Source organism: Centroberyx gerrardi, chromosome 4, assembly GCF_048128805.1.
Source record: "Centroberyx gerrardi isolate f3 chromosome 4, fCenGer3.hap1.cur.20231027, whole genome shotgun sequence".
Classification (NCBI taxonomy): domain Eukaryota; kingdom Metazoa; phylum Chordata; class Actinopteri; order Beryciformes; family Berycidae; genus Centroberyx; species Centroberyx gerrardi.
The window spans coordinates 8,051,431-8,072,176 of record NC_136000.1 but is presented as its reverse complement, the minus strand read 5'-3'; the positions used below and the strand labels follow the sequence as shown (position 1 = coordinate 8,072,176).

Below are 20,746 nucleotides of genomic sequence, written 5' to 3'. Positions count from 1 at the left end.
TACCATTACCCCAGTATTACTAGTGTTGCTACTACATTGTGTGTGTTGGGGGTGGGGGTACATCGCGCTGGCCAGGCATATTTTTTACCCCAACAAACAAACGGGGCAGTTAAAAGCGTCTTTCTCCAATAAAGTTCTCGATGTGCATATTGAACGCGCGCGTTTCGCACAGTATTGATCACTTCTCCATAAACTGGATGCAAACCGGGTTGAACTCGTCACTGGCATTGTCGCGCTTCAAGTCAAATGCCATTTGAAATGGGCGTGCAGGTAACTGTACGATAAATCCTTGAGTGACATTCCAAATTCACAATCCAGATCACTCGACCCGCCCCTCTGCGGATCCTCTGGGCGGACTGACCAATAGTATCCCGCAGAGGGCGGGACTATGTGCACAAGCCACGCCTCTCACATCCAGCTAACCGAACGGAGATTGTTTTCCTCTCGGGGAGATTTTCACTTTGCAGTCCAGAGCTTGAATTGTTTATTTTAAATCAAAAGCCATACATAAGTTGCTTCTCGCATACCTCTCGCTTTGACATCTCTTCCAGACAGTAGTTTGATAGCCAACTACACATAACGGAATATCAAAGAATCATCTGCGAACTTCAGCTCGCTGTATAGGAGAGGGGTGAGTTCAGTTGAATTCATTCAGCAGGCTAACTTAACCTGCTAACATTAGCAAACGTTTTGAGTAAACCATATGGGTAATCGGCAGTCCTTTGCATGTCACCAACTCGTAGCTAGACCCGATACAATCGATCTAATACGCCGATAGTCAGTTTTTGCTCAATAAAGCTTGTATCGGGAACAGCAACCCGGATTGCTAATGGTTAGCTGCATGTGGTTCGCTGCTAGCCTAGATGGTGCTCGGAGTCGGGCGACTCGTGTTGTTTACATTAGCTAGCAGCTAACTGGCAGCCTACAACCTCTGCCAACTAACAACTTCTCGGCAAGTTAGCCGAAATCATTGTTTTGACATATTTTCAGGCAAGATAACCAGCCGACATGCTAGCAAGTCAGCGGTGGTGCTTACCTGCGAGAAATGGAGTGTAATTTGCTGCACTCCTACGCCACGCTCTAAATGGCGGGCGTGGAGAAAGCGTCGTGTTGTAACTCGAGGTCGGTGCTTGTGTTGCTAGGCCGTAAAGCGAATGGGGAAAGGGCTAACGATTGTTACCATCTGGCAAACTCAAACTGTATTCGCCTGGATATTACGATACTATTCCAAAGAGAGTTGGTGTATGGATTGCAGCCCTGCTCCCTTTTGCTATGGCTGTTAAAACAGAGGATTTGACAACTCGTTAGTTGACGACTCAATGCAGCTCTACTGTACTTGAAAGGTCGGAAGAGCTAATGTTGCACAGTCGCTTCAGTTTGACAGCAGATGTGTCACTTTACTTTGCCAAATATTTGGCCTTTGAAAGAAACGACATTTATATTCTCCTGTTAGGTAGCTTTTCATCACTAACATCATTCATTCACTGCCTCAGTAGTTGTTGCTGGCTTGAGGAAGTTGTGAATGGCAGACTCCCACGTTCCTCCAGCACCTGTTTGTTGCATCGGTGACGTAGAGTGTCTGTAGATTTCATTGGCTACAGGGACTGCACACAAGTTTTACATTCAGTGCATGTTAATTTAGATGTGTAACATTTGTCACGTTTCTTGGTAGAAGTTATAACGTTAGCATTGACCTATTTGAACAGGCGACAACATAAGAGACGTTTTTGACCAAAGAGTGATATGTATCTCAGTAAATGCAGTATGTCTTTATGCAGCCTGCAACCCATCATCGTCATATATAAATCGAAATCTATTAGAATGACTCCTCCTAAGTCAAGAGGGTTTTTGTCAGGGATGTAGTTGAGGGTAAACTCCCCTTTTTATGTTGAGACAAAGCTTTAATTCACAAATTCAGAGTTCATAAATTCATAGTATTAAATTAATAATAAGTAGTATCAAACTGTTGCAAGTTAAATTAATGCTTTTTCTGAGAGTATCACTGATTTTTTTTTTTTTTATTGGTGATTTTGATGCCTGATGATGATCACTGACATGTGGGTGGTCATAGTTTACCCACCTTTTTATTCACCACTACATCACTGGCTTTAGTGTAAAAAAACATAATTTGGCCCCAACTAATTGACTGCTGTACACTTCCTGGCTTCTTTATGCCACTAAAACATAAAACCTGTTTATTTGATGCACAGTCAAAACTATGTAACATATTTCTTGCTCAGACAAACAACAGAAGTGGCTTGCTGGCACTGCGTGTATCCATAAATTCAGTGTTGAATAAAAAAAACATAAATGATTGCCATATGTTCCCCTGCAAATTATTGAATGCAATCAAGAAGCTGATTTAATGGTTTCTGATAACTTGACAAAAGTCTGCCAGTGTGAAATAGGGTCCATATGCTGTTTGTTCGCAGGTCTCTCAGCTCTCACGAGTATGAGTTCATAATGAAGCGGCGACTGGAGGAACAGGAAACGGTTTTTGCGTCCCAGCAGCGGCGCCTCCCTGGCAGCGCGGAGGCTTTCCAGCATCGTGTCCTGGCCCCGGCTCCGGCCCCGGCTGTGTATGAGGCCGTGTCTGACAACATGCAGCCCACAGCAGGCAGCGTCCAGTACTCCGTCCCCCAGGGATACCAGGTACACACTGCTACCCCAATGTGGATCTGCTCTAAGCTTATACTGTTTTGCAGTTAAAACTAGGTCAAGTATGAGTGTTTAATTCATTCAAGTCACTCGTAGCTCAGACTGTCGTTTTAAACTCTTTCGGTCGGTAGTGCCCGGCAGCCACAGTGAGCCAACGCTCTGTTTATTCTCTCTCTAAGTTGTCAGTGTGTCTCACTGTCGTCAAAATAAATTCCTGTACATTTGTACTTGGTGATTTAAGTGATTCTGATGCTTCATGACAGGAGATTAGTCTTAGTGCAGGCTCTCAAATTTCCTTCTTCCTGTGTTCACCATTTGCCATCATTTTCATAGACGTTTCTACTTTCCCAGGTGCCCACGGTGGCCCAGAACAGCGGAGGACATGGGCACACTACTAGCCCAGCCGTCCACGGGGCGTCCCACCACCACAGCCCGGCGGTCCAGTCCCACGGCCCGTCTGTGATGTCAGGACACGGCCATACGGCGGCTCCCCAAGCCACAGCGCAGGGCCAGCAGCAGTTCCAGAGGCTCAAGGTTAGTTGGCCACTTTTATTTTGACTTTTAATTTTCACGTTCTCTGGAACACCTGGAGAAGTCATGGAGTTTGAAAATAGTGTTTTCCAGGCCTCAAAAGGTACTTCAAATAAATATGTCAAAAAGTTTTGGAGAACTCATGGAAATTTGTTAATTTGTTTTTTAACTGAGCAAGAGTATAATTCAAATACATTTTCTGATAATTTAAGTTGGTTAGTTGCAGCTAGCCAAAACAAGACCTGGATAATTAAAAATAGGGTATCAGCAAAACTTGACACATGTGAACATAGGCAGTGATGTCTTTCGTCATGGGATTACAATGGATAAGTAGTGAATTTTTACTATAAATAATGTGTAGGAACTGGGGCACAGAACTAACTTTTTTCCAACTTTTTTTTGGATACATCTCTAAATTCAACAGCGATGAATCTGAATTTCCTTTCTCCTCTCTTCCTAAGGTTGAAGATGCTTTGTCTTACTTGGACCAAGTGAAACTGCAGTTTGGCAACCAGCCTCAAGTCTACAACGACTTCCTGGACATAATGAAAGAGTTCAAGTCTCAAAGGTGAGGACACTGTTCGATTTGACTGACAAAAAAACACACTGTCCGGCATTGGGTTACACGCCCAAGCTCTACCAGTTTTCTAGTGTGATTGGTCTGCCATATTAGGAGTTCTTCCTCTCAGTTATATCTTGGATTGCAATACAGTGGTATCACTAATTTGCATGATGCAGCACTAATATAAGCAACTGTCCTGTAATCTAAAGGGGGGATTGGTAAGATTAACCGACTGGTCAGCTGAGAACTTGTGAATGTACTGGTCCAGAGGTTTTTATCTTTTTAGTATCGAGGACCCAAAATTAAATATACATTTGGACAGGAATCCATTCTTAAACTCTTTTTGTTAGATATTGTCTAGAGCAGAAATGCATGTTTGTTTATAGGACTTTTTTTGGAGGGGAGATAACAGTGGAGACAGTGAAACATATGATTGGAAAAGACATTCGAGAGTTAAAGATTCAACATTTGTTAGTGATATAACTTTGACAGTGAAATTAGTCAAGATTCCCATTCCTTATCTACATCAGCGGTGGATTTGAATGTACTGTGCCTGTTTTCCGTTTCCAGTATCGACACCCCTGGGGTCATCAGCAGGGTGTCACAGCTCTTCAAAGGTCACCCCGACCTCATTATGGGCTTCAACACCTTCCTGCCCCCGGGCTACAAGATCGAGGTTCAGACCAACGACCTGGTCAACGTGACCACGCCCGGTCAGATCCACCACATCACCCCGCACGGCATTTCAGTCCAGAACATCCCCATTGCCGGAGCGCCCGCTCAGCACCCGGCCCAGCTCCCACCTGCTGCAACCACCAGCGCTCCGCCCCTTCTGACGCAGCCCACCCCGGCCAAGATGAGCAAGGTGAGTACCAAGTGCAGACTGAAACTTGACTTTTTTTTGCCTGTTCTACGCACCACTTTGGTTTAGTAGTTTTCATATGTAGGTCATATTGTTTACTTTGTAGGTCATTAGAGCCAAAAGTTGGTTTCCTGACTTGACCAAAATATGTCATTAAGTACTGTGTTGTAGCATAAATTGTAGATGCCTCTGTTGATGCCTCTGCCAGTGACTCTAAATTGTGCAAATCCTTGTACAATTATTGTATTTGGCAAATTAAATGATTCTGATTTATCACAGCCTAGAGTCTTTCTGTCTTTGGAAAATATTTGTTTTCTCCACAGAAACTTGTTCATCGTATAAAAATATAGCCTAAACTGTCTAAGATAATTTGTGAATTTTTTTTTTCGGGCACAGCTCATTAAATAGTACCCCACAATCTTAAATCTCCCGGCCTTTCTGTCATCTTCTGCAGCCGCTGCAGTCTCCAGCCTTGACGCCAAGCAGCCAGAGCAATCCGTCCATCCCAGCGTACACCTCTCCACGCTCCCCGCCCCTGCAGCTCCACCCTCCACTCAGCGGGACCCCTACCGGCCCGCCCATGCAGAACAACCAGCCGGTGGAGTTCAACCACGCCATCAACTACGTCAACAAGATCAAGAACCGCTTCCAAGGCCAGCCCGACATCTACAAAGCCTTCCTGGAAATCCTCCACACGTACCAGGTCAGCGGCTGCAGCCAAAACTTTAAAGGCCACTCTTCAAAGTGGAGCTTAATTTAAGACAGTCATTTACAGAATTTTGCAGTACCTAATTAATTAATTAATGGTTAATTAGGTAGCCATTATAATCACTGTTCAGTAGTGAAACACTCATGACTCACACATAACGACAAGTTGATTATAAAGTAGTTTTAAAGTTCAGGACAGAATATCTTATCATTTCCTAATTTTACTCTGTGAAACACAAAAGTTTTTTTAGAGGACTTTTGACATTTATCCTGACAAAATGTATTGGATCAAAATGCTGGTTGGTTGTTTCAATAAAATGTTTGAATTCCAATTAGAAGAAAGTCTGCACTTATATTCTAAAACTTTGGGGGAAAGTGTAACCTACTTCTCTCTCGAGGATTCGGCAGTGACATGATAGTTGTCTTGTATTCGCCCACTGCAGAAGGAGCAGCGTAACGCCAAAGAGGCAGGAGGGAACTACACCCCGGCGCTGACGGAGCAGGAGGTGTACGCTCAGGTGGCCAGGCTCTTCAAGAACCAGGAGGACCTGCTCTCAGAGTTCGGCCAGTTCCTCCCCGACGCCAACAGCTCGGTGGTGAGCAAACTCATGATACATTCTGAGTACATCTTACCCCTGTCCTCGGGTCGATGGAACAGCAGTTATTTCACTAGAATATTAATGTAGTAATTTTGGTTCAGTGTCTCCGTTTTGCTCTCAGCCCAATTCCTAGAATTAACTTTGTCTATATGCTATCATATGGATTAACTGTGTTATGATTGCCCTATATAGTTGATTTATGTTACCAATAGTGACAGATGATGAATTTTTCTATCAATGGGAGCAGTTTTCCAACAGTCCAGGAATTAATTTAAGGAAAACACTGAATAGTAAACCTTTAATACCAGTTTTCAAAAACCCACTGTAACAGTTCTGTAATAGTAAACTGATAATAATAATAAAAAAATTACATACATAAAATGCAGCTGAAAGTGCTGTACAATAAATAGATGAAAAGACAAATTAAGGTAAAATATAGAGTGAGAGAAAAACAGTAGACATTTTAGAAATCACATAAGAGTTAAAACACAGTGAGACAGAAACAGAAAATTAGCAAATTGCAAAATGAGTTAATAGATCCCTTACAAGTTATGTACCCCTGTTATATCAATATTGTGTCTTCTCTATAGCTATTAAGTAAGACCACAGCAGAGAAGGCGGAGTCGGTACGGAACGACCACGGCGGTACGGCCAAAAAGCTGCAGCTCAACAACAAGCAGAGGCCCAATCAGAACGGCTGCCAGATCCGCCGGCACCCGGCCGCAGGGACCACACCCCCCGTCAAGGTACACAGGCTTTCTCTGCTTAACGCTGCTCCTGTAATCAGCTCCTGTTTCCAGTTAATTTCATGCCAGTTAGTTTCATGTCTGCCATTGGTACGCTGTTTTGTAATTACTGTACCTATATCTCCCTGTTACCGTTTTGGTGATGCTACAGAAGAAGCCCAAGTTACTGAATTTGAAAGATTCCTCTGTGGCAGAAGCTAGCAAGCATGGAGTCGGAACCGAATCTCTGTTCTTTGAGAAGGTGAGTTTTTAGTATGCTGTTGTTTTTGTTTTTTTATCTCGGCACACATGCCCTTTTTAAGATTGGCAACTCACTTTGGTTCAGTTTTTGGTTTTGGTTCAGCTTTCCTTGTTTTCTGTACAGTTGACAGTAGAAATAGGGACAGGAAAGGTAGTAAAGAGCAACAACCCAAAATTCAAACTCAGTCTGTTGCATGTCCCAAGTGTGTGTTCTGCCTAATTGAGTTAATATGATGCCTAAACATTGACCCCACTTTTTGACAGGCAGGTTCATTTAGTTTATCTGCAAAATGATAAAAACACAGTCATTCAAAAACCTACCGCACTCTGCTACTTGCAGTGCAACACCTTTTTTTTTTAAAATTCTGTTTCAGTTTCAACTGGACCATCGTCAGACTAATCTCTGACGAGGGTCCAGTTTTAAATATTTTCATTAAAAAAAAAAAGGTGTTGCATTGCAAGTAGCAGTTTTTTTGGAGTATTTTTCATTGTCGAGTCTACTGCTTTTCTCTGGCGCACCTGCACAAACTATTTTTAGATGTGTGTGGATTTCCCCTTGCAAAAACACTGTGATAAAATGGAACGCTATTAACGCAGAATGCAGGGAAACAAATGACCAAATTATGCAGAAGAGATTTAAAAAACGGCCCTAAAGGACTTTCAAAAACATCTCTTGAAAAAGCACATTTACATAAGACTGCTGAGTTGTAGGGTGTACTTTCAAAGTGCCCATTAGGCAATAAGGCGTTGTTTTATGAAATATGAATCCCTTTGAAATGCATATGAAAAAAATACTACTTTACTGAATATAATCATAATCACTTTAAACACTTTTGGTGTACTGAAATACTGGGGCATGTAAGAGTCGTAGTTATTTTGCTTAATATGTACCTTCAGATTGGTACATATACAGCTAACTGTTTTAAATGTATTTGCCAACATAGGTGCGGAAGGCCTTGCGGAGTGCAGAGGCCTATGACAACTTCCTGCGGTGCCTGGTCATCTTTAACCAGGAGGTGATCTCCAGGGCCGAGCTGGTGCAGCTGGTGCTGCCGTTTTTGGGGTGAGTGTTCAGCCGTGTTACCCGGCACACGAGACTGGTGACTTTCTCATAGTATACACAGTACCAGTCAAAAGTTTGGAAACACGCATTTTTCTCTATTTTTACTATTTTTCACATTTTAGAATAATAGTAAAGACATTAAAACTGCGAAATAACACAAATGGAATTATGCAGTGACCAAAAAAGTGTTAAACAAATCAAAACTATCTTATATTTTAGATTCTTTAAAGTAGCCGCCCTTTGCCTTGATGGAAATCATACATAGGCATCGACTTCACTATTTATATTTGTCTAAAATAATTATTTTCAAACATTTAAGCATAAGCCGTTAGATCAAAATGGCAATAAGATAATAGAAAACATAGTACATTCAATCGGCTGTGTCCAAACTTTTGACTGGTAGTGTATATCACAGAGATGTTTTTTCTACTTAATTCCGCCCTACAGAAAATTCCCCGAGCTGTTCAACTGGTTCAAAAACTTCCTGGGGTATCGAGAGATGTCCCACATCGAGGCGTACCCCAAGGAACGGGCCACCGAGGGCATCGCCATGGAGATTGATTATGCGTCCTGTAAGAGGCTGGGCTCCAGCTACAGAGCGCTACCCAAGAGCTACCAGCAGCCCAAGTGCACCGGCAGAACTCCGCTCTGCAAAGAGGTGAGAGGGGCAATCCTACAGTCACGGAAAGTACGGAAAAAGTCACTGAAGTGTGTTTTCCAAAACACTGGAGAAGTTACGGTACACATCCAAAAGTTTGGGAAGTGTCATAAAGTGCATCATCTTTTTGTGCGTAATCTTTAAAATGTTTATTTTAAAGCTTGGCTGCATTTGAAGGAACAATAACTGCTATGACAAATTTCCTAATTACAGAAATCCCAATTGATTGCGCTGGCTGGTCAAAAGAAGACATTCAAATCGGCTATTCAACAAAAAACATGTAACATTTAAGCATAGACGCTGGCAAATATTGCCTTATAAGTTGTGGAATAATTATGGAGAAGGTCATGGAATTTCGTTCGCAGAAATGTGCAGAAACCCAAAGCACAACATCAAACAGCCCTTATGACGTGATCACTGTTTATACACCTGGCGCAAATACTTAAATATAAGCATAAGTGGTTAGTTTCTACAAAGCTGAATAATGTAGCTGGAAGGTAGAGGAGCAAATCGAGAGCCAAAACTAATTGACTAATTAAAGTTGAGTACTAACTGAAATTGAGCCTTGAGAATACGCAATATGGTATGTTAGTAATAAATTGAACTCTCTAGTATCTGGACAGCAACAGCATGAAATGCATTTGAAAATTTCTAGTAACTAATTTCTAATACTTTTGGAAAATAAGTGCTGTAGCTCTTTTAACGGCTGGTTTTTATTAAAAAAAAAAAAAAAACAACCTTAAATTAAAGCTGACAGTCTACACTTGATCCTCATTGTCGTTGTTTGATGTGACTTTATAAATAAGAGTATAGAGCTCAAACATGACACAGTGTGCTTTGCATGAAGGAAAAGGTCTGATTTGATGTGTGTTCCTCCAGGTCTTGAATGACACCTGGGTCTCCTTCCCCTCCTGGTCTGAAGACTCCACCTTTGTCAGCTCCAAGAAGACTCAGTATGAGGAGCACATCTACAGATGTGAGGACGAACGCTTTGAGGTGAGCGGCCACATTCGAGACTCACAACTTAGCGCTGATGATGTCATCGCGAGGTTGATGCCTCCGGCTGCTGCTGCAAATGAGAAGCAGTTCTTGGTTAACTTAACTAACTCCAGTCCAGCAGACGTTCACATTTCCTGATTTTTGCAGGAATTATTTCTATTTAGTCTTGTCCCGATCGCATCCCTGATCAGGGATTTGGGGGTGTGGCGGCCTAAAGATTAGAGACGCAGGTTTGTGGCTAGAACGTCGTATTTGAATCCCCAAACCAGCTGCACCATATCTGGGTAGTAGGGCTGAAAGATATTGACAAAAAAATCTAATTACAGTTATTTGACAGAATATTGCAATTGCGATTTAAACTGCGATTCACACCATCACAAGTTTTTCTTGTCATAAAATTTTTAGAACTTTAAGATTGTTTAAAGAAAAGTGATTTTGTTAAAAAAAAAAAAATGTATGTCAGTTTGCAGGATTTACTGAGTTTGAGTATGATAAAAGGTTTTCACCAATATTGTACTTGATTCAAGGACCAAAGATTACAATTCAATTTTGTTTCGATTAATTGTTCAGCTCTACTGTGCAGGGGAAGTGAATGAGAAGTGAATGAGTAATGCACTTGCCTCCTTCAACAACTATTGTTAAAGTGACCCTGAGTGCCTGACCCCTAATTGCTCCAGTGAAATTGCTCAGTGGTCCACAGAAGAAGATCAAGGTTATACTAGGCAGCGAACTGTAGAAAAGCAAAGGAGTTGTTGAACAGTAGAATGCATTCCCGGACAGAAAAAGGGTAATAAAAAACGGCTGTGTTTCAATGCCCCGTAGCTGGATGTGGTGCTGGAGACCAATCTGGCTGCCATCCGCGTCCTGGAGACGGTGCAGCGGAAGTTGTCGCGCATGTCCGCCGAGGAGCAGGCCAAGTTCCGCCTGGACAACACCCTGGGCGGCTCCTCGGAGGTGGTGCACCGCAAAGCCATCCAGAGGATATACGGCGACAAGGCGCCCGACATCATCGACGGCCTGAAGAAGAATCCTGCCGTTTCTGTCCCCATCGTGTTGAAGAGGTAGGTGTCGACCCGGGGCGCTAAAACCAAGTCGAATACCAGTTTAATTTATCTGTTATACCTCATTTTTGGTGATCAAGTTAATTCCTTTTTAAGTAAAGCGGGGCTTATTTTTTGGATTGTCATATTTTTATTAACTTTTTAAATTCACTAAATTTCAGTGTCATTAATCCCATCCCACATTAGAGATTTGGCTGTGTGCATTAGTTTAATTTAAACCAAAACCACGCCTTCTCTTCTTGTCAGGTTAAAGATCAAGGAGGAAGAGTGGCGGGAAGCCCAGCGAGGCTTCAACAAGATCTGGAGGGAGCAGAACGAGAAGTATTACCTCAAATCTCTTGACCATCAAGGCATCAACTTCAAACAGAATGACACCAAAGTGCTTCGATCCAAGACCCTGCTGAATGAAATCGAGAGCATCTACGACGAAGTAAGTTTTCCTTCTGTTCTTCTCGGCGGGTTGCCGCCCGGTTTTGATGTGATGTTTCTTTTGTTGAATTCAAATGTTTCTGCGCTGTTACTCCAATATTTCTCCATGGGTGGTGGGACATTAGAGAAAGAGATTACACTGAGAAAATGGTAAATAAAACCATAATTTACAATACTATACAATACAATACTTGAGTGTTTTGCTATGGTATGAATTCAAGTGTTTATCATGATAAAGTATCCAAATAAGAACTGCTTTAGGAAACTGTAAACAAAATAGGAATAGATGGGAATAAAGCCCCAGGTCAAGGCAGGCATCGCACAAAAGTGGGAAAGCGCGTGCACTTGCAACACTAAAAACGCTTCAACTTTGTATTTTCAAATTTTCCGAAATCTATTTGCGTCTCATATTATAGTCGTGTGTATGCAAACTGCTGTTGTTGAAGAGTTGACCTGTGTTGTTGTTGCTGTGCAGCGCCAGGAGCAGGCGTCCGAAGAGAACGCCACCCCACCCGCGGGCCCCCACCTCACGCTGACCTACGAGGACAGCCAGATCCTGGAGGACGCGGCGGCGCTCATCATCCACCACGTCAAGCGGCAGACCAGCATCCAGAAGGAGGACAAGTACAAGATCAAGCAGATCATCTACCATTTCATCCCCGACATGCTGTTCGCCCAGCGCGGCGAGCTCTCCGACGTGGAGGAGGAGGAGGAGGAAGAGGAGATGGATCTCGAGGAAGGGGCCTCCAAAAAGCACAACGGCGTCCCCGGCGGCGGAAGCCCCTCCAAGTCCAAGCTGCTGTTCGGCGGCACGGCGGCACAGAAGCTGCGCGGCTGCGACGACGCCTACAACCTCTTCTACGTCAACAACAACTGGTACATCTTCCTGCGCCTGCACCAGACGCTGTGCTCGCGCCTGCTGCGGCTCTACGGACAGGCGGAGCGGCAGATCGAGGAGGAGGTCAGGGAACGAGACTGGGAGCGGGAAGTCCTGGGACTCAAGAGGGACAAGAACGACAACCCGGCCATCCAGCTGAGACTCAAGGAGCCCAGTGAGTAACACCGATTAGGGCTGCAACTAATAATTATTTTCATTTCTCGAGTAATCTATCCGTTAGTGTTTTGATTAATCGATCAATCATTTAATCTATAAAATGTCAAAAATTATGACAAATGCCGATCACAGGTTACCGGATGTCTTAAAATTGTTTGCTTAGTCTGACCAGCAGAAAATCAAACCAAACCAAAAAATCCCAAAGTGTTCATTTTATAATGATATGAAACGGAGAAAAGGAAGCATATCTTAGCATTTGTGAAGCTGTAACCAGCAAATGTTTGGTGTTTTTACTTGGTAAATGACTAAAACAATTAATCGATTATCAAAATTACAATCAATTAATCAACTAATCGTTTCAGCACTAACACCAACAGAGCCTCTACGCTCATGCATGCAGGGAATGGAGTTAAGTGGGCATGTGAGAAATATCAGAATCAGCTAAATATTGTTAGTTCACCAATGGAATTCACTTTTTATGTCAGAAATAATGACAAAAAACAAATGTCAAAAACATATTTGACATAACTGAGACTTAATGAAAACTAGACACAGAGGGCTACAAATATAAATTACTAGAAAAAATATTTTCAGATAAAGGAAAATGTGCCAAAATTAAATTTCATTACAGAACACTAATGGACATTCAGTTTGACGAAGCTGTTGTCTTACATTGTGTTTTTGTTTTTCCTTTCATGGAGAGAGCAACAATGGATATTCTCTGCCTCTAACCATCTCCATCTCCATCTTTCCCACACATAGAGCACATTCTTCCTTGTTGTTTAGAAAGTTTTTGTAGGCTTATTGCCGCCAACCGACATCACAAGAGGGAAAGGGAACAATAGTTTTACAGAAACTGACTGGAAAACGCAGAGATTTTACTGATAAAGAACTGAACAAAAACAGAGTGGATTTAATGATTAAAATGTACTAAAACTTAGGCTATATAGAACAAGGGAAACCACTGAAACTATTAGGAAAATTAAAAATTGCTGCCAAAATGAACACTGCTTCCCAAAGGTAGTTGGTTTTAAATGCAGCCAATTGTTTTTTCTCATACATTGATCCACTGATCCATTTGATTTTTGATGTTTCTCGTCTGCAGTGGACATCGAGGTAGAAGATTATTACTCGGCCTTCTTGGAGATGGTGCGGAATCTGCTGGATGGGAACATGGAGGCGTCCCAGTACGAGGATTCCCTGAGGGAAATGTTCACCATCCACGCCTACACCGCCTTCACCATGGACAAGCTCATCCAAAGCATCGTCCGGCAGGTAAGCGTCCATTTATTCCCTCTGTCCTGACCTTGCATGTGAATGATTGCCCCTTGAATAGTCTTGCTATGGTGTCGGGTTCATTTGATATTTGGCTGTAATGCTTGTTTTGATTTGAATTCACATAAAACCCCTGGGGCTTTTGGCCATGGTTTTTATTCCTTCACATTATTTTGTGGTGCTTTCATTTACTCAACAAGAGGTCATCGTCTGCTGCGTGACATGAGTCTCTGTGGACGGTATTTGGGGTATTTGGGGTTTGCAGTTTTTGTGTGGGAGATACTGCAAGATATATACTGTATATTGGGTTTGTTCTGGTGAATTGTCCCTTTAACTGCAGATGTGGGAACATGCAACGAAAACGCATTTGAAAAGTAGACAAAAAATGGAGACACTCATCACAGCGGGACACGTCCTCCATACTCTAATTATAATGTTTTAACCATCACTTAAAATTAAAATAATTAAATTAATTTTAAATTAAAAGTAATAGCTGTCCAATGCAATCACAGCAGCAGAATTAGTGTTTTTTTCTATTATGTCTGGCATCTGCAAATTAAAAAATGTGATTTTAACAATTTGAATGAGCGTGATAGAAAGCCACACAAGCCTCTGTGATGATGAGTGTCTCCAAAAGGTTTTAGGACGTATACGGGTGTATTGACTTTAGTTGCGTATAGAATTGGGTTCGACTGATATGGGTTTTTGAATGATGCCGATTTTTGTATTGAAGCTGCGAGTAGCCAGTATATTGTGTCACTCTTCAGTATTTTTAAATTTAACAATTTTCATGCCAAAAAATACAAGTATTCAGTGTTTCCTCCAAAATTTTATTCTTGGCTGGGTGCGAAAGCCTTTGAAACCGCATTTAGGCCTTGGGACACTAAAACTCTCGCATAATGAAATTCTTTTAGGGCTGGCAGGGCGACCCACCTCATCTAATCGGTGGTAGGGAAAGTCTGGGATGCATTAGACCTTTTAAATGAAGAACTTGCTTGCAAAAACATGGTTAAACAATTACATGAATAAATAAAATGTGCAAAGAAAATAAAATTTCATTGCCCGTTTTACAGACTGTTTTTATTTAGCTATGGTCACAGAATAACCTTCTTCATATTCGTTGTAGACGACACTGACTGGCCGATATCCAATAAATATTAAACAAATAACAAATATTGGCAAATCGATATATCGCTCTGACCCTTGTATAGAATTCCCACATTGCCATCAAACAGTTCTCTTCAGTATTATCAACACTACTTTTACATTTTAGGGTACATGCCATAAAGTTAGATTTCATATGACTTCTCATTAATTAATTATCATTAATATTGGCCCCTTTTTAACTTTTTTTTTTAAAAATATATTGGGGTGTTGAAGTAACAAAATGTAAAATTATTGATGTTGTTTGAATGATTGAATGAATTTATAAAACAATAAAAATATCGATTAAAAAAAAAAAAAAGAAACACTCAAACACCATCCGTCTCTCCACCCAGCTCCAGCACATGGTGAGTGATGAGATCTGCGTCCAGGTGACAGACCTCTACCTGGCAGAGAGCGCTAACACCGCCACCGGAGGAACCATCTCCACCCAGCCGTCCAGGAGCTCCGCGGAGGGCGTCTACCAGCGGAAAGCTGAGCAGCTCATGTCCGACGAGAACTGCTTCAAGGTAAAAAAATATACAAGTTTCCAGCAGTCACCGGGAAACCTGGAAAAGTCATGGAATTTGAGTATTGTGTTTTCAAGGCCTGGAAAATGATGCATATCCCAAAAGTTTTGGAAATATGGAAATGAGTTCAAGTTCAGAGAATGAATAATGCTACAAATTACAAATTTTACACAAGCCTACAGCAATGGTAGTGGTTGTAATTAGCCACGGCCAGACCTGGAACACCTATTCAGTGAAAAAAAAAAAAGAAATTAAATCTGCAGTAGGCAAGATTTTTATGTAAAAAAACACCTGTCTTATTGGCCTAAATCACAAAGTTGAGCTGCAACAGAGAAGAGAGTCACATCCCCACTAATTGAGACCCTGTAGACTTGCCCTATTTGGCCAAATGAAATTCTGGCGTCCAGTATTTACACTGGCAATTCACAGGAATTGCAATGAATCAAAACTTATACGTGAAATGCAAACTGTCTACTAAGTAGCAGTGAGCAGCGATCTGTCCAGAGAAAGCCGGACTCACAGACATTAGATCTTTTTCCTCTCTCGTCTCTTTGTTTTCCTTTGGTATAAAGCATCACAGACCGGCTGGGATGGTAAACATGCTTTACTGACGTTATCGTACATGATTTTCAGGGTACCGGAGTTCAAATCTTTCAAACGGTTACCTCTTGCTCCCATTTGGAGCCGCCAACATGCATAGTTGCCTAATGCAGCTTTGAACAGCAGCTTTGCCTGAAATATCATGGAATAGTAATGCAATGGTCATGAAATCTGATTAGCAACAATGTGTAGGAACCCTGTAGATCCCCCACTTAAGGGTCATATAGTGTGAATCAGGGACAGTAGAGAGGGAACAGGACGCCTTTTTTTTTTATTTCGGTCTTCTTTCTGTCTCAAATACTGAAGTGATTTTCCCCTTGTACCCCCTCTCTATCGCCACGTCTGCCTTTCTCTTTCTCAGCTGATGTTCCTGAGGAACAGAGGCCAGGTCCAGCTCACAGTGGAGCTGCTCGACACGGAGGAGGAGAACTCCGACGAGCCCATGGAAGCAGAGGTGAGCGGCTGCCAAACCCAACCTGAACGTCCTCCGCACTTCACGACACGCTCCGCTGGCTCTTTGTTTTCGAGGTTTGACCAGTGAGGGAGACGACTCTGAAAGAAACTTTTTCATCCACTAGCCACAGCGACAGATGGCTTCCAAAAAGTTTTCACCGTTTTTACCAGCCAATTATGATTTTTTAGAATTGAAGAGTACTTCTATGACGGCTGGTAACCTGTCAAAGTGGCTAGTAAAGTGCACAAAGTTCCCAGTCACAGCCAAAATGGACTGGTGGCTACTCTTAATTTCCCACCCTGGTGTTTGGTAGAAGTGAGGGATGGGGGTAAATTCAAAAGCAGATGTTGGACGTCTTATTTGGATGCTTATATCATAATTACACATATGTGATTTATTAGTTTTTGTCAGGATTGCAGTTTTTTGGACATACAATTCATTTTCTAATTGGAGATTTATCTTTCCTGTTCATTTGTCATCATCACATCCCTTCGTGAAATATGGAGTAACTGTTGAGCAATCGCCCCATGTTTATATCAAGGAATTCATGAACGCAGATGAATGTTTTCTTTGTTTTTACATTTTTCTAATTGGAGCGCCCACTTTTCTAGCAGGAGGGGGCCACAGATGTAGGGGAAATACTAATTACGATCCGTTGCCAACCCTTTTGGTAATGTTAGTGCACCAGTAGTGTTTATATTCCTGGCCTGTGTCTTAAGAGGACTTGTTTTGTATTTTCAGCGTTGGTCCGATTATGTTGGACGCTACTTAAACTCAGATTCCACCTCTCCTGAGCTGCGGGAGCACCTCGCTCAGAAGCCAGTGTTTCTCCCCAGGTGAATTGTTGTTATTTTTCCTGACCTTGGAGTAGGGCAGCATGATCTTGCCAAAGAAATCATATTGCGATTCCTTTTGTTGAACATTGCAAATGATATGTGAATTGTGATACATATGGACGCAGCTTTTATGTTTGTTTTTTCAGCACATAGAGAAAAATTGGGGGTGGAAAATGCGATACTGATGGTTAGGTTTTGCTTTTTTTTTTTATGTAATGTAAGATTCTCTCCAACATATAACTTGTGCACAGCACTACAGTCCCTCGTTTAAAGGAGCTTTCCCTCTAAAAGTCAGATTTAAAAGTCGATTATGAATCCCTTGATTAAATTAGGCCTAATCGATCTTGTTCTGAAACGTTCTTAATGGATTCCATTAGCCGCCTTCATCACACACACATCCCTCCCCGCTTGTAACCAGGAACCTGAGGCGGATCCGGAAGTACCAGAAGGGCCGGGAGCAGCTGGACAAGGAGGCCTGCGAGGGCGGGAAGAAATCCCTGGAGAAGGAGAAGATGGAGTGCATGTTCAAGCTCAACTCTTACAAGATGGTCTACGTTTTCAAGTCGGAGGACTACATGTACCGACGCACTGCCCTGCTGCGAGCTCACCAGGTACTCACCGGATCTTCTTACCCAGCTGTTACCTAGAACTGCACTTTGTTAGTCCTCACATAATTTACTCATCTGGTAGTCCTCACATAATTTACTCATCTGGTATTCCAACTATGTTTCTCTATGAATACATTTCCGTGGAGTTGACTGAAATTGAAGGTGAAGGCCTACTGAGTGTAAAATATATCAGAAACACATACAAATAGTTTGATTATCTCGTAGCTTAAAAGTCTTAAACTCCTTAACCTGTCTCTTCCGTGGTTTTCCCCCTCATGACTGAAGTGGATTTAACAGGTGAAATCAATAACCAATCACAGCTTTCACCTGGATTCACCTGATCATCGTCCTAATAGTTTGTTCACTCAGTGTAGACTAGAGGAGTATGGAAGAAGATGAGCATGCCACTGTCTTTTTTGGTTGGTCCCTCTATTAAAATCCACAGTCCACAACTTATTTGGCTGTAAAACATTTAGGTTTCACACAGATTCTTGAAGAGATTAAATTGTACATGGAGAATAAGCCTTGTGCAACTTTCATAACCCAACATAACTCAAAATACAGCTCTGCTTTTCTCAATTACAAACATATGCAACATAATGTTACAACCAACAAATACATGTAAAACCCAATCAAATTGAGATTGGTAAAGAAAATCCTTAACTCAATACATCAAAATGTAAACAAAACCAGTACTGGAATAACAGTGGTTCAACAGTGCACACCATAATTAAATATTGGGTGTATAATTCAAACCTGCACTTGTTGCAGTGGTATAACATAAGCCGTTGGATGTGGATTCTTTTATCCAAAGCACTTTAATGTACAGTGGGGAGTCAAGCCCCTAACCATGGCCGTTTTCATGCCATTCTCTCCCATCGAGCTTTACAGAACCGCAGTGACGATAACCATGATGTCCCCTCCCCCTCCCTCTTCTTTCCCCAGTCACATGAGCGGGTGAGCACGCGGCTACACAATCGCTTCCAGGCCTGGGTGGAGGCGTGGGTGAAGGAGAACGTCACTCGCGACATGGCCGCCGAGACCAGCAAGTGGCTGATGGGCGAGGGGCGTGACGGCCTGTTACCCTGCACCACCAGCCGCCAGCCGGAGGTCCTTCACTTCATGAACATCAACAAGTACCGCGTCAAATACGGCCCGTCCAGCAAGGCGCCGTAGCCGACCGGAGCCAGGAGGAGAAACGGAGGACTTTTGGGGGGGGGGGGGGGGGGGGTCTAAGGTCAAACAGGTCAGGAGTCGGGGGGGGTAGAGGTAGGGACGAGGGTTTCTCAATATGTTTTTAAGGCCGACATGGGAGCACAACTAAGCTAGCTACTGTGTTGGTTGTACCCGGGGCGGCAGGATTACTGATTTTACCAGCGTTTTTAGCTGGGCCCATCTTTTTTGCAGGGCCTTTGGTGCCAAAACTTAGGAATCGTCATGATGTCCCAGTCACAGACCTGAGCTCTTACCAGCACTCCGAGCCACATCGCAAACAAACTTCCCTCAGCCTTTAAGAAAGGGCTTTAGAGACGTGAACAATAGGCCTCAGTGGTGGTTTTTGTACTCGATCACAGCTGAGCTTTGGTTTAGTTTATTGACCGACAGTCTTATCTGCAGCCGTCAGAATAAGAGCCCCATTACGTACAGGAATTTTTTCCGATCACTGCAGTATCCATGGAAAACAGTTTGGTGGACAAGTGCACTTATTTAGGAAGAGGAAAATGTCGTTTCAGATGGGTTTTTTTCCCCATGTTGAAGGTTTGGGGGAGCTCAACAAAGACTGGCGTTGGAGAGATCTGGTTCAGACATTCCTGCGTTAAGGCCAAATCACAATTATGTACCTATCACTAGACGGAAAGAGGGTTACATTTCCTTTTCCAAAACAAACGGCAGCATTATTAGAAACTGTGCCTGAGCCCCAAACAGTATTGTCGGGTTAAGAGTGAAAAGCACTGTTGCATCTTATGTAAAAAAAAAAAAAAAAAAAAAGGACAAAAAATAGATTAGCCTCACAACACTGTTTGGTCTCAGACTGTAAAATTGTATAGCTCGTGAATGTCAGATACTGACATGTATTCCAGTGTATGTGTTGTGTATATATATTATATATAGTTCTATTAACACAAATGATCCTCGCCGCCCTGGTATTCAACCTTTTTAAAAAAGTTGCTGGCAATGCCCTACGCCAATACACCAGCTTGTACACACACACACAGTCAAACACACACGTCTCATTCTGGGTGGACTGTCCACATGCCGCTCACATTGTAAATACACTGTACATAGTCTCAGACTTTTTATGACAGATCTGTGTTGTTGTGCTAGTAATACTTTCCAAGCTTACTGTGGACTTTAGTGATGAATGGCTAAAGTTAGTATGTATATGAAAAAGACAAAACGCAAGACCATTTATTACAGTTTTTACCAAAGGGAGTTGATTATAAAAATAGCTGTTTTTTCCCCCCTTTGTGTGTTCCTTTTTGTCTTTCTTTTTAATTTCTGTAGTAAAAACATGTTGAAAAGTAGAAATGTATCCAGGTCTTTCAGTTTTTATATATGAAAAATAACTGTTGATATTTCTTTTTTTTTTTGTTTTTTTTTTTGAATGTGACATTTGGTTGGTACATGAGTTGATATAATCACTGCCCCTTTGACATACTCCAACCAACACCGTCCGTGGGATGGTGGGACTGGGGCTCCGGCTCAGTTCTCAGTTCAGTCTTCAGACGAACGTACTCACCACAGTCTCACCTTGTGATGCACGCTCCTCCCCCCCTGGATAGATTTCTGCTGACAAAAAAATCACCCAACGCCATATTTTTGATAATGGAAAAAGTCACACGAGCATGTCTTTAGTCCCTTTATTTAGACATTATTTAAAGTAATAATAAAAATGACATTTGTAGCCTACATACCCTTTTGTGTAGTTGTTGTGTTTTTTTTTTTTTTCCCTTTCCTCTGTTGCTTCCCGTCACTTTGGATCGGCAGGAATGCTAAAGGAGAACTTCCCCGTGTCCAATAATCAGTCACTCTTATTCAATATAAAAAATGTACACAGATTTCTCTTGGTGCGACTGCTGCAGAGATGCAGTTTTTAAATTGTACTTACTGACAGTATCGCAAGAAATAA

At 42.2% G+C, this 20,746-nt stretch overlaps 1 protein-coding gene across 3 annotated transcripts; it reads left to right on the top strand.

The window, feature by feature from the left end:
* The first annotated feature begins 500 nt into the window (after window positions 1-500).
* On the top strand, window positions 501-18,814 carry sin3aa (SIN3 transcription regulator family member Aa). 3 transcript variants are annotated; one of them, XM_071922299.2, is made up of 21 exons: window positions 501-631; window positions 2,433-2,652; window positions 3,010-3,192; window positions 3,651-3,757; window positions 4,322-4,616; window positions 5,068-5,316; window positions 5,765-5,917; window positions 6,511-6,666; window positions 6,821-6,907; window positions 7,851-7,969; window positions 8,417-8,627; window positions 9,507-9,623; window positions 10,449-10,687; window positions 10,934-11,117; window positions 11,592-12,168; window positions 13,276-13,445; window positions 14,945-15,118; window positions 16,080-16,172; window positions 16,914-17,008; window positions 17,427-17,619; window positions 18,562-18,814. In XM_071922299.2, the coding sequence occupies exons 2-21, from the start codon at window positions 2,464-2,466 to the stop codon at window positions 18,790-18,792; spliced, it is 3,822 nt and encodes a 1,273-aa protein (XP_071778400.1). In that variant the 5' UTR covers window positions 501-631; window positions 2,433-2,463; the 3' UTR covers window positions 18,793-18,814. The 3 variants fall into 3 exon arrangements, with proteins under 3 accessions (XP_071778400.1, XP_071778399.1, XP_078139103.1); XM_071922298.2 differs by having other exon boundaries at window positions 6,818-6,907; XM_078282977.1 differs by lacking the exon at window positions 16,914-17,008 and having other exon boundaries at window positions 6,818-6,907; window positions 18,562-18,694.
* The last annotated feature ends 1,932 nt before the right edge of the window (window positions 18,815-20,746 follow it).